Here is a 13,193-nt window from a genome sequence, read left to right as displayed (position 1 = left end):
GTGACCAATATGGTCGTGCGTATGATGCGCCAGGTGATTTAATGAGCTTGGGGGTCGAGATGGACCCGGGTGTTCGTGAGAGGCCGTTAGTGAAGTGTGCGACAGGTCTGGTGTGCGAAAAAGGAGGTGTGTGAGAAAGTCCGACTCTGGGGTGTGTGAGGAAAAAGTGCGTGCCAAGGAGTGAGGGTGCTGGCGAGAGTGAGTCGGTCGTAGCGCGTGTGCGAGGGAGCACATGGAAGCGCGGTGTGGTAAGTGTTACAGAGGGTGTGACGGGAGAGTGTGCGCGAGAAAGGTGTGTGACGGACAGGTGCATGGGGAAAGAGTGCGCTGTCAAAGGCAAGGAAGAATGCACGCCTGTGGTAAGTGTTACAGAGGGTGTGACGGGAGAGTGTGCGCAAGAGTGTGCGCGAGAAAGGTGTGTGACGGACAGGTGCATGGGGAAAGAGTGCGCTGTCAAAGGCAAGGAAGAATGCACGCCTGTGGTGAGTGTTACAGAGGGTGTGGCGGGAGAGTGTGCGCAGGAGTGTGCGCGAGAAAGGTGTGTAACGGACAGGTGCATGAGGAAAGAGTGCGCTGTCGGGAGTAAGGGTGAGTGCGTTGTCAAGAGTGGAGGTGAGAGTAGTAAGAGTGACACGGAGCGTGAGTTGGTTGTGACAGGTGAGAAAGGAAGCACACCTGGAATGGTAGAGCGTGAGTGGGAATGCACGCTGGAATTGGTAGTGAGGCACGTGGTTGGGTGTGCGAGTGAGAGCACACCTGTGATTGTCACAGAGGAGGTGACCGCGGAGGGGGCGCAAAGAGGTGTGTTGGTGAGGTGTGCGAGCGACGAATGTGTGCCAAGGTGTTCGGTGGTCAGGTGTGTGACCAAGTCGGTGAGCGGAATGAGGGTACCTGGGTGTGTAAGGAAAGGTATGAGTAAGCAAGGGGTAGCATATGCATGTAAGCATCCAGGTGAAGCATCGACGGTAACCGGGTTAAAGGTTAGGTCGACTTTTAGCCGAATCGGGCCCTCGTTGCGTGCTGGGCCTCGCTTTGAACGGCCGCGTCCGTGCTCCACTAGGCGGAGCCGGCAGCTGGATAGGAAGGGTCGTCATGGCGGCCACTTTTTGTTGAGGCATTCCGGCGGGTCGAGATCGAGCCATGGGATGGCTCCGTGCCGAGATGGTGCGTGGGATCTCGGCCCGGGTAAACCTCCTTCCCTGCACCGAATGCGGGACGTATCCAGCCGCTGGCACCAAACAACCCGCATTCATTGCTCGGCTTTACGAAGCCGGGCTTTGGACAGGAATTGGCGCACCGAGAGGCATTAGTGAGTGGACTGTGTGATGAGGTTAGTGTTTTGGCCCCGAAATTAGAAAAAAAACAAAATTTGATGATTGGCAAAGGATTGGCAGTAATGATTGGCAGATGATGGGTAGTGTTGGCAAATTTTTGATTTGTTGAAATTTGATGTGCAAAATTGGTAGTGAGCGATGGGCCCGGTGGGTAAGGGTGGCATCCCTGCCACCCTTCCCATTGGGGGGCAAATGCGCAATAGCTTATGGGGTGTATGGCAGTGAAAACTAGCCCGGGTGGGTTAGGATATTGATAGGGCCCTAGAAGATGACATTAGGTAACGTTAAGTTTAGTTAGTGACTGATACCTGTAGTGGGGACGCAGTTAGATTAGTATGGATGATAATGACGAGGGAGCGCAATAGTTTAAAGGGACGACTGGGAAGCGCAAGTTTCAGAGGGGAGTAGTTAGATGAGATGATGCCGTGTGGTTGAGAATTGAACAGGTGTGATTGCACAGGTGTGCAACTGAACAGGTGTGTGGAGCAGTGTATGAGTAGTGAGTGTTGTGGATCAGCGCGAATGCGCTTGGGGAGAGAAGGGTGCAGGTGGCACCAGGTGTGAGAGCACAGGTGTGTGGAATATATGGAGCAGAGAATGAGTGGTGTGGGGAGAGTTGGAGTAAGTGGTACGGAGTGGTGTGGCATGGGGCGAAGGTGTGGATGGGGGAAGAGTGGACCCCTTTCACGAGTACCCGGGGCGGGTAGTGTAAGTGTTAGGTAGAGGGTATAGGTAAATTGTGGTTGGATATTGGCATCTGTGGTGCGGGTGCAGAATGGTATTGCGGATGGGTGCATTAGTGTTGTGGAAATGGCTGGGCGTGTAGCCTGTTAGTGTGTGTAGTTGGTTTGGGCACTCCACCACTGTGAGGATGTCGGCCAGTGAGGCCGCAAGTGGGCTCTGGGAGCCGGTAGAGTTGTGGATGGGGCCCGAGGATCCGGAGGACGGACCCGGTAGCCCAGTGCCAGAGAGGGCACCGAGTGGGGAGAGCGCCAGAGGGTCTTCCCCAGGTAGATAGGTTAGGGTGAGGAGCAGGTAAGCTCGGAGGCAACTGCAGTGGTGGAGGTGTGCAGGTGGGTAGACCGGCTGGGAGAGCTACACGTCGCAGCCCAGAAATTGTGCGAGGGCACCGGGAGATGAATCGGGGGAGTGAGACCCCAAATTGAAAGCACCACAGTTGGTCAATGGAATTGGTTTTTAGAACCCATAGTGTAATAGGGCCAATGGTTTGGCAGGAGAAAGACCCCGGGTAATGTAAAGTTGTAAAGTCATTTAGGAAATAGTTAGGATTGATGAACCTGTCGCACCATACGCAGCCACTTGCCTGTGGTGATGATGATGACTCCACACCTGTGTTTTCTTTGTTCTGTGTGCAGGAAGTGAGAATTGCTGTGTGGATTGGTGAGACGCATCCCGACGTGGATGAGACATTGGGGTGATTCCATCTCTCCCTCCCTAGGAGGGACTGATGATGAATTGGTGATGGCAAATTATGATGTTGAGTTGGAGATGGCAAATTTTGATGAGAGTTGAAAATGGCAAATTTGATTGGTTAGGAGGGAGAGAAGACGAATTTGGTTTATGGGAGGAACGGGGAAGACAGTAGGGGACGTTTGTTGATTTGTAAAGTTGATGTTTATGGGTAGTGTTGTGTTTTGTGGATACAGTAAGGGGTAAGGGAGGGGCAATGTAGGTTACCTGGTGGGGGGGGGGGGGGCATACGGTAGTAACGTACCTGTCTCACCTGGTTCCCATGTGCCCCTAGTGTGCATTACCTAATGTTGCGTGCACTTTTGCGCCCTTACCACCTTACTCACTTGTCTTCTTCTTTTGTCTCCCACCTCCGAGGATCTGGCTTTGGGGCAGAGAGAGAGGAGAGAGAGGTGCTGGCTCCGCAGTTGTGGGCCTGCACTTTCGCTGCTTGCTGCCGGGATCGATACACCATATGGACCGCAAATTTTGTGGCCGCCCACCATGGACCGCAGTTCTCTTGCGGGCAAGCACCACCCGTGATGGACCTATGGGTCAACGTGGCACCTATGCCATACAGGTGAACCACTTTTAGTTGGCCCCCTGACGGCCACAATAAAGAAATGGACGCGGTTGGCGCCTTTCTTTATTTTTGAAGGAAGCCAGAAGGCCAAGTGCACCACACGAAGGCAAGACCAGCGGCAGAACATCGGCCGGCTGCGACACCACCGGTGACTATAAACACTTTATTGGTGCACCGGATGGTGCTGACTGTATGAAAAGGGTGGTGCTTTTGGTGCTTGGATGGGGTGCTCTGCACATTATTAAAGGCCGTAAGGCCACAGAGCACTCGTGGGTTGGTGTATCGATGCTGGCATGCATGCTCTCTCTCTATGCATAACATCTGCATGTGTTCCTCCAAAAACAGGTCCTGGATCGTAGTGTAAATATCAGCGTAGTCTTGTGTAAATAATGCTCCCTACCGGCTGTATGTTTAGTTTGAGAATTCTTTCCGCGATTCGGTTATCCTGTGGGTGTGTTTCTGTGAGGAGAAGGGTGCAACGTCGCAGGGGGACATATTTACTCATTTGTGAATATCTGTAAAACTGTCGCACTCAGGGTAGAGTTAATAGTAGAGGGAACTACATCTGAGTGCCACACTAAAGTAGGTAAAAATTTATCGGGTCGGGACGCCCCGAGGTAGAGAAGGGTGCAATGTTGCGGATATGGGATTTGGGCTCCATCCATATCCGCTTGTAAATATTCCCCTATTTCCCCAATACTCCCCAACTATCCCCAATCCCCCATTCCCTAGTCCCATTGTCTGTAAACAACACTCTGTAGAACCGACCTTCCCCTTTTTCCCCCATTAAATGTCGTGCCCAGGTTCACCGCATCTCACGTAGACAACTATAGGACATCTTGCTAGTTATTCTTAGTCTATGTCAGTTAAGGACTCGTTTCCATTAATTCTGACTCTTCGTTGCACCAGAATGTGATTGTATGGCACCAGTAGTGAGTTTAGGACCTCCCAATACCTCCCCACAACCTCATCTCCGCATCCTCCCATCATCTCATACAACAACAACTACAACAACAGCAGGCGGCGGCGCGGCCGCGGTGCGGGAAGTGGGCGTCCTCACTCAGGCTTGGTTAGCCGCCATTGCCCATGTGCTCCGACGGGGTTACCACGAAGGGGCTGACTGTCAGCTCCTCGTCAAGGGCGGAGCCCGGTAACCCCCCCGCACCCAATAAGAAGCGGCGGGCCGATTCCATCTGGGGCGGAGCTAACGAGCCGAGGGCGTGTCACTCCCCGCTGGATATACGCAGCCACTTACCGGAGGTGACGTCAGATGCGCCCCCAGCTTGGAGAGAGAAGTCGCCACCTCCGAGCGCTGAGAGACCTCCCTGCATCTTTTGGACCGCGCTTTATCCTGTCCCTGAGCCAAGGTGCACCTTGTGCTATCCATCGACTACCTGCCCTTCCTTGCCATCAATCCCTGTGTGAGTCAGTCTTGTCCCGTTTATCTGTGGTCTGTCGGGGCTAATATAAGACCGTGTTTAAGTGCCCACCTTCCTATGCTGTACCTCTTGTCCTTGTAATCTAAACGTTCTGCATACAAATATTATAACCTCCTCCGGAGGTCTTGAGAACTGTACCCCTGGTGTCGTGTCATATAACCCAGCCGTTGTGTCCTTTCCTTCATTGATCTAGCGTAGCGCGACTCGGCCAACGTTCGAGTGGAATCGGGTAAACTGTGCAGACGCGGTCATACCAAACCGCTCGGTAAACTAACATCCAAAACCGCGTCTGTAACAATATATATATATATTTTTTCATATATGGATCCCACAAAACAATGGAGCAGCATTGTTTTATATGTTTGATATTATATAGTAACAATGGTATAGTATAACATCTGGTTGCTCCAAATATTTACTAGAACATGGAATCTAGTTTTTTTTTGTTTGCAGGGTTTAAGGCTCGTTGAGGAGATCCATCACAGATCACACACGTAGGTAAATATATTAGACAATACCAGACTTTGGTTCGGAGTTGACATACATAGCCACTGAGCTTTGGCGAATTGATGTCACTCCCCAGAGTATTATGGGTACCAGCAATGCCATATTTGTCATGTGGTTTTTCTCTCTGCTTTCAATATGGCAATTTGAGGAGGAATTTCCTCCCCCCATGGATCCCATCCGACTGTATGGTGTTTGGCTGTGCTCTATCCTCTAAAGGCTGAGCATCAAGCGGCGAAGCTACACGTACCATTTTTAGTCTTTTGGATAACTAGGCCAGAGTCAGAATCAACTCACGCTAACCTCCGACTCAGGGAAGGAAGAACCATATGCCAGATGGGAAGCAGTGCCTTTTATGTCAGACTTCCATTTATTTGAGGAAAAGGCACAAAATTGAACGCATGCATGCTTAACTTGTGGTTTATCAGCTTAACCCCACATCAGCTCTAAAATAATTGAGATTTTGTTTTATTAAGGTTACAATTAGCAGTAGGTAGTTCAACAATGGAATTGCCTGCTGAATTTACCAAACCAATTTTTCTGCTGGAGGCATGTGTGCTTGCAAACTCTTGTGATCTCTATTTTTTTCCCAGGCAATAAATCCTCTTTGAATTACTTGTCTCATTCTTACTCTCACTTTCCAGATCCACTGGGTTACTGCAAGGTATTGAAGGAAGCTTTGAAAGAATGTAAAAGTGACAAGTTGATCAAAGTGAGTACAGATTGTGTTTAAATTTCTGTTTTACTTCAGTTTTGTTAAGCATTGCTAGTAATGCTGAATGAAATTTGCACAATTTCATGAAAGGATTTTAATACAAATAGTGTAAACACGTTGATTGTGGTTCAAGAATTTGCCAACCCACCAGATTTTTCTCGAGCAACAGAGAAATTCCCCTGACCTACCAATCTGTAACATAAGTTACACTGTTGCAGCTGTCGGGTTGTCACAGTTGCCTGGTTCGAATCCGGTGAGCCGTGTCAAAGCGGCTATGGTGGCCGACTGATTCGGTCACCACTGACTGGATCACGTGTCTATTCCCCCATGATACTGTGCCAATGGGACAACCAGGCCAGTAGATACACCACCCTGATTTGTTGCCGTATGTTTAATCTCTAATTACGACCAAAGGAAGTCACGAGGTGCACGTCACAGCCGTGTTATGTGTGCTAAACTTCCTTCCCTGACCTCACCAACAGGGTTGCAGGTAGTTGGCATAGCTTTCTGAGATTTCCTGCCAAACCTGTGCCTGTTGGCCTGACAGAATGCTTATAAAGGACATAAATGACAGATTACAAAGGAAAACACTTTAAAAAGGGGTGATTTAGAGATGACGGTTTTCAACACAAACATTGGCGAGTGGGTGGATGACATCTTTCTATATGGTACATATATCCTATCCGGTAAAGCGACGCATGTCTTATCACAATTAAATTAACTCATGCTTAGGCTATTACATTTAACATGGGAAATAACTAATCTACCCTCAGCAAAGTTAGCCCCTCAAAGTCATTCCTGCAACAATGTCAATCATAAAACAGAAGATTATATCTGTTTAAAGTAGATTGATCGTTAAATGCTAGAGATGAGCATGAATCACAGGTGTTGGTCAGAGATGAGAGGAGTTGGTCAAAGACTCAAATGTGTTGGTCAAAGACTCAGGTGTTGGTCACTTCCTACCTGAAACTCATGCACATTTTTGACATGGAGTAATCTTGACATTATTCACTTTAATGTTCTACCCCTTTGGTGATTACACAATTATGATGTATTATCTGTATATGAATAACATCACCACATTAATTAAAGCTCAAGCAATTGTCATTCTATATCTTTCCCTCCCTCAGGTCCTGTTCGGCATTGAAATGTTTGTGCACCTCTGTTGGTGGGTTGAAGCATGTTTTCCTTAATTTCTTATTGACCATTATATAATTGGTTCAAGTCAACTCATTGATAATTATCAAAAGAACCCAGCATTGCCGGGCAACGCAGAGTCGCTTAGTGACGGGAATATTAAGAGGGGGAATGGAGAGAGAGAGAGAGAGAGAGAGAGAGAGAGAGAGAGAGAGAGAGAGAGAGAGAGAGAAGAGAGAGAGAGAGAGAGAGAGAGAGAGAGAGAGAGAGAGAGAGAGAGAGAGAGAGAGAGAGAGGGAGAGAGGGAGAGAGAGAGGGAGAGAGGGAGGGAGAGGAGTGGAGAGGGAGGAGGAGAAGGAGAAGAGAGAGAAGGAGAAGAGAGAGAGGGGTGGGAGTGAGTATGGAGAGAAAGGGAGGAAGGGGGAGGGGGGAAGGGAGGGATGGGAGAGGAAGGGGCAGGGAGAGACAGAGAGAGGTGGGAGGGGGAGGGGGAAGGGAGGGATGGGAGAGGAAGGGGCGGGGAGAGACAGAGAGAGGTGGAGAGATAGAGAGAGAGGGGTGGGGGGAGAGACAGGGAGATGGAATCGATTCAAAATTGAAACATTTTAATAATAAGGTTGTTTGATGTTTAATTGCTTTTGAAAAAAGGATGCTGTGTTGAAGTTACTGGTTCCAACCTGAAGGGTAATTCTCTACCAAATATTTGTCTGTAAAAACTTATTCCCATCGTTTTTGGTAAAAGTAGGTGGACGGAAATTTAATTATATCTACCTAAGCAGAGCACTGCTGGCTGTTTTAGCAGCATTTTCAAAATAAAATATCATGCAAGATGAACAAACATCAATTTACCTTTTGTATGTTGTGTATGTATGTGGGCCAGAAGGCTATCAAGCCGGAGGGCTATCACATATGACATTATGTGTGTAATATGTGTGCAAATAAATTGCCTTTACTTTTCGATATACCCTCGGATATGAAGCAAAACAAGCATACTGCTTATGTATGTATATATATATGTGGCCAAATCAACAATAAAAAGACGGATATGGTTGGTGCAATCCTTTTTATTAAATAGGCAGCAAGCAAGAAGACAGCCAGAAACATCGGCCCAGCAGCCAGCCCAGCAGAAAAGAAGAAGACACCATTTATTATTTTTATTGAAATGTGTTTTGTGCATTTTTATTTGTTTGGTACATTTTCATGCTCGGTGCTTTTCCTGCACTTTTTGTATTTTGGTGCTTGGATGGTGCTTTTCTTGCCTTTTGTTTATTGGTGCATGTGGGTATGGTGTATCGGTGCAGTGCAGTGCAGTGATTTTCCTCTTTTCAAAATTTCTGCTTCTCTTCCTGCAAAAGACAGGTCCTGGGTTGCAGTGTAAATAATTAGTAGTGTTTTTGTAAATAATGCTCCCCACCGGCTAAATGTTTAGTTTGAAGACAATTCCGCAATTTGGTTAATTGTGGGTGTGAGTCGGTTAGATAGGATGCAACGCAGCAGGTGGGACATATTTAGTGTTAAAACTGTCGCACTCAGGGTTAGGTTAAAAGTAGAGGGTGACCACACCTAAGTGCCACACTAAGTTAAAAGTTGGCCCTTTTGTTTCGGCCGGGCCGGGCCTGGAGGAAAGGAGGGTGCAGTGTTGCGGTTTTAGAACCCTCACTTGTGTAAATACTTGTAAATAATTCTCATCGTTAAAGGTCAAAGGTAGCACCCATAGTTAGGCCACAGCAACACGTAGGTCACCTTATAAATCCCAGTTATTTCATTATTATGTGTTTCAGATAAGGCCGTGTTCCCAATAGTTGAATCTGCGTTGCATCAATTAAATAAGAATAGGTCCCAATCCATTCCACCCATTTTGCCAACCTCTCTCCCCAATTCTATTACACGCCTCTGCTTGCCAGCAGCGTTCGCTGCGTTGAGCTGAAGTTTGCTCAAACAAATGCCATTAACCACGTGGTCAAGCTCGAGGAAGAAGGGGGCGGAGCGCTGGGAACAAGGTGTGGCCCTGTCAATGAGCCGTCAAAGGCAGAGCTGGTAAGCCCTTACCAGCCAACCAGGGCTGAGGTGAGCTCGCTGGCGGGTGTGGTTTCCAAGCGTGCGGATTGATCTTTGAGCGCGTTATATGAGCACGAGCGCGAAGCCCTTTTAGGGACTGCGCTGGGGGACTCCTTTTTGCACGGACTGCGCAGGGGACCATCATGATGACGGGACTTCATTTGGCGGGCTCTTTTTTGCACGGACTGCGCGAGGAGTTATTGAGCGGCGCTGATTGCTCTTTGATACAAACTGCCCTTTTTGTTACGAACATTGATCGGGAGAGAGAGAGAGCGTTTGGCACGAAATACGTTTATTACGTACGCCGCATCCCAGTCCCCCCGATATATGTAACGTCTGCTCGTGGTCGACGACATGCGGTGCGCTGCTGGCCTGCTGCCCTTGTCCATCACCACCACGGCACGAGTCAGGACCGGATGAGGAACTGGACATCTGCCTGGACCTTCCTCCCCTACCAGCTACCATCCCGTGTGAGTGTGTCTGTTTGTCCGGGGTTGTAAGTTAAGACTGTATAATTTAGCCTGCCCTGAGTCCTGCTTCTTCTTCTTCTTCTTCTTCCTTGTATATTCCTTTCATTTCCTCTTCTTGGTTTATAAATAAATTCACCTGTTCTTCCTATACTCTGGTCTCTTCTTACCCGATCGCTTTAGTCTTTTCTCAATTGAGTACCTGTGGCACGATAGGAACCGCTCAGAATCGGGTTTAGTCCTTGTTAATGGCCTGAGTCACGGCTCGCTTCGCTCGGCGTGTCCACTACCGCCGCGGCTCGGGAGGGGCTCATTTCCTCGCTTCCCGGAAGGTGCTGGTAATTAGGTAATAGGAACAATTTGGCCTACCACCCTATTCAGCGCTGACCGGAAGTGACGTCATAGCTCCAGGACTCGGGGCGGCCAGCTTAACAGACAAGGGGATTAACCCCCCCCTTTATAAGGGGAGAGCCGACCCCCGATTCTGTAACAATATGTTATTCCCCATGGAGAGTTCTTTACAATGAGCCATGTCTCATCATTTTATATGCAGAACTTTCAGAGATATAGGGGTGCAAAATTTTTCGTTTTTTCCAAGATGGCGCCGTACTACGTGACCTATGACGTCATAATTATCGTTAAAAAAATTCTACAGGAGGAGGTGCACCTTTAGTGAAAATTTCCTGTCAATCGGACCAACGGTTGCAGAGAAAATCATATTTATTCTGTGTGGACAAACAAACAAACCGACAGACAGACAGAAACAAACAAACAGACCCAAATGCAATACCCTCTCCTCTGGTGAGGGTAACTACAACATCACTCTGTAGTGCACTCATACCTCTGCTAAGCTGAACAATTTACGTTTTGCATCCCACTGATAGGCCAGATCTGGATCCGGACATTAACTAAAATCTAATCGGATTGTTCTTATCAATTACCCATCTCATCCACCTAGTTTTGTTATAATCCATCCACAACTTCTTGAAATATCGTGCTATATATTGTAATTGGCCTCATCTCTCAATGGCGAAGAATCACATTAAAAAAAAAATCCTCCGTTAACGGATTTGGATTCGGATCTTCACCAAGGTCGAATCGATTAGTTCATGTCACACACCTAACTTGTCCGAGCCTGGTGTTGGCTTAGCGGTTAGGGTGCCGGCTTGGGATCCTAGGATCCTGGGTTCAAATCCCGGTCGATCGCTGAATTAACGCCAGGGGGGTTGACTCAGCCTGTCATCCTTCCGAGGTCGGAAAATTGAGCACCAACTTGCTGGGATGAATGATCCCGGTGTGTATCCCGGCTTAGAATAGGTACACCGTATCCCTGCGCATCATAAGAGGTGACTAAGGGTTGGCGTCAGGAAGGGCATCCGGCCATTAAAAAAAAACATTGCCTCAAACAGGGAACCATGATTGTCATGGGGCCCGCAAGGCTAACCCCCACTCTAGCGGGGAAAATGGCCTTAAAACGATCATTCATTCATTCATTCACACACCTAACTTGTCCACCGAGTTTTGTCCGAATCCCTCCATAACATTTTGAGATACCGTGCTATATATCCGTTTTTAGCCCGATCACTTCATGGTGAAGAATCACTTAAAACATAATCTCATCTGGATCCGGATCTTGATCTTCACCCAAATTGAATAAAATGTTTATTCTCACAGACCCAACCTGTCCACCAAATTTCGTCCGAATCCGTCCACAATTAGTTCAGATATCGTGATTTATATCGTGTTTTGCCGTATCTCGCAATGGTGAAGAATCACTTTAAAAATTCTCAGATCCAAATCCGGATCTTCACCAAAATCGAATCTTTTAGTCCTTGTCACACACACTTCATGTGTGTCTCTCCACCAAATTTCGTCCGAATCCGTCCACAAGTTTGAGATATCCTGTTCGCAACCAGACAAACAAACATAGGGTTGTGGTGCTGCGCACACACGACTTGATTGCCAGAGAGGTAGGCCACAACGCGTTGGTATAACAAAGAGTCTTTATTCAAAGCTCGTACTTCAGCACTGGGCGGCTCGAGCTTAGAGCCCGCATATATATCCCGAGGCCACGCCTAGTCCTCGGGCGTGGCCGATCGGTTGATAGGCGGGGCATGCATTACAGTTCCCCGCCTGGACGTTCGCGCCACCTGCTGGTGCGCTGAATTCTTGTCCCTTGTGTCCGCCACATGCGCGCCCCCAGAATTCCCGCGCACCTGAAGGGTGAGTTTGTGGGGAAGCCGGATGACCCGGCCGAAACGCCCCCTGGCGATGGGTGCCAGGCTGGGGGGTGGCGGGGCTGGGGGGTGGCGGGACGGCGGGGCTGGGGGGTGGCGGGACGGCGGGGCTGGGGGGTGCCGGGGGTCCGACTGCCGGGGGGCGGCCTCGACGCGGAGGCAGAGCTGCTTGCGGGGGGTGGTCCTGATCGATGTGGGCCGGCTTGAGGCGGTCCACGGAGATGCGATCCGGGGCACCGCTGATGTCGATGGTGAAAAATTTGTCCCCAGTCTCCAGCACGCGGAAGGGCCCGTCGTACTGGGGCCGTAGCGTTGCTCGGTGGGCGTCGTGCCGGACGAAGACGTACTTCGCCGTGCGAAGCTCTGGGGCGACGTGGGAAGGCGGGCAACCATGGTGTGCCGTCGGCACCGGGGCGAACCTCCGGGCGGTCTCCTGAAGGGCGGAGCGCTGTTGCGCCGCGGACCAAGGAGCCGTGGAGTCAGGGATAAATTCACGCGGTACCCGCAGTGGTTGCCCGAAGACCAGCTCCGCCGAGGACACTCGCAGGTCATCCTTGGGCGCTGTCCTGAGGCCCAGCAGGACCCAGGGGAGTCTGTCGACCCAGCCGCCGTCGCGGAGGCTGGCCCGGAGCGCGGCCTTCATTGAGCGATGAAAGCGCTCGCACAGGCCATTGGCCTCGGGGTGGTAGGCCGTGGTGCGGTGTAGTTTCACCCCGAGCCCTTGCGCCACCGCGGCCCAGAGCTCCGAGGTGAACTGGGGGCCGTGGTCGGACGAGATGTCCGAGGGGGCACCGAACCGGGCAACCCAAGTGGCGATGAAGGCTTGCACCACATCAGCCGCAGACGTCGCCGCCAATGGGACGGCCTCCGGCCACCGTGTGGTGCGGTCCACCATGGTGAGGAGGTGGGTGAACCCCCGCCAGGGGGGCAGAGGTCCCACCAAGTCGACGTGCACGAGGTCGAACCGACGCTCGGGCACCGCAAACGGGGTCAACGGGGCTTGGGTGTGGCGGTGGACCTTTGCGCGCTGGCACGCGAGGCACGTCCTGGCCCAGTCGCGGACGTCCTTCCGGAGGCCATGCCAGACGAACTTTGCCGCGACGAGCTTCTGAGATGCCTTTGTGCCCGGGTGGGACAGGCCGTGGATGGCGTCGAAAACTGGGCGCCGCCAGCCAGCGGGCACGATGGGGTGAGGCCGGCCGAGGGAGACGTCGCATAGGAGGGCCGCGCCCGCGGCATCGAACGGCAC

General features: G+C 50.3%; 1 protein-coding gene across 6 annotated transcripts in view; it reads left to right on the top strand.

Moving 5' to 3' along the window:
• Nucleotides 1-13,193, top strand: part of LOC137430021 (SID1 transmembrane family member 1-like) — a 105,781-nt gene that overhangs the window by 70,005 nt on the left and 22,583 nt on the right. For all 6 annotated transcript variants that reach the window (XM_078780067.1, XM_068120480.2, XM_078780066.1 and 3 more), the window contains exons 18-19: nt 5,975-6,042; nt 7,176-7,213. In XM_078780067.1, coding sequence (XP_078636193.1) covers nt 5,975-6,042; nt 7,176-7,213 — 106 coding nt within the window. The remainder of the gene's footprint in view (nt 1-5,974; nt 6,043-7,175; nt 7,214-13,193) is intronic.

This window comes from Myxine glutinosa, chromosome 6 (genome assembly GCF_964187855.1).
Source record: "Myxine glutinosa chromosome 6, kmMyxGlut1.1, whole genome shotgun sequence".
NCBI lineage: Eukaryota > Metazoa > Chordata > Myxini > Myxiniformes > Myxinidae > Myxine > Myxine glutinosa.
Note: the sequence above shows the minus strand (reverse complement) of the source record. Positions and strands in the feature narration are given on the sequence as shown.